The 579-nt window shown below is 53.4% G+C and overlaps 1 protein-coding gene across 1 annotated transcript in view; it reads right to left on the bottom strand.

The window, feature by feature from the left end:
- The window catches only part of EMH_0019850 (kinesin, putative), a gene marked incomplete at both ends in the record, with an annotated part of 1739 nt that overhangs the window by 555 nt on the left and 605 nt on the right, over positions 1 to 579 (bottom strand). The window contains one exon of the mRNA XM_013501444.1: positions 1 to 362. Coding sequence (XP_013356898.1) covers positions 1 to 362 — 362 coding nt within the window. The remainder of the gene's footprint in view (positions 363 to 579) is intronic.

Raw genomic sequence — 579 nt, forward strand, 5'->3', positions numbered from 1 at the left:
GCGGACAGCAGACATCTCATGCCGTTGGGTGTTGTTGCTGCTGCTGCTGCTGTTGCTGCTGCTGCTGCTGTTGTTGTTGTTGCTGCTGCTGCTGTTCGTGCTGCTGCTGCTGTTGGTGCTGCTGTCGGTGCTGTTGCGGTTGCTGCTGCAGCTGTTGCTGCTGTTGGCCCCGCCTATGGCGCTGCTGTTCTCGCTGGCGTTTCCCTTGCTGCTGCTGCTGCTGCGGTTGCTGTTGCTGCTGCTGCTGCTGCTGTTGCTGCTGCAGCTGTTGCTGCTGCAGCTGCTGCCGGTGCTGCCCTCGGTCTGCTGCTGCATCTGCGTAGAGTTGCTGCTGCTGGGGTTTGGTCTCTCCTTACTTTTAGCTGTACATACACCTAAACCTGAGGTGTATGTACACCTGAACCAGTGGTGTAGCCCTAAACCCTAAACCCTAAACCCTAAACCCTAGAAAGTAGAGCCGTTTCTTTCTCTCGTTCCTCGAGTTATTTGTTTTCATAACAGGTTAAAAAGGAAAATTAGGGTTTAGGGTTTAGGGTTTAGCGTTCAGGGTTTAGGGTTTAGGGTTTAGGGTTTAGGGTT

This window comes from Eimeria mitis, genomic scaffold (assembly GCF_000499745.2).
Source record: "Eimeria mitis Houghton genomic scaffold, Emh_scaff689, whole genome shotgun sequence".
NCBI classification, from domain to species: domain Eukaryota; phylum Apicomplexa; class Conoidasida; order Eucoccidiorida; family Eimeriidae; genus Eimeria; species Eimeria mitis.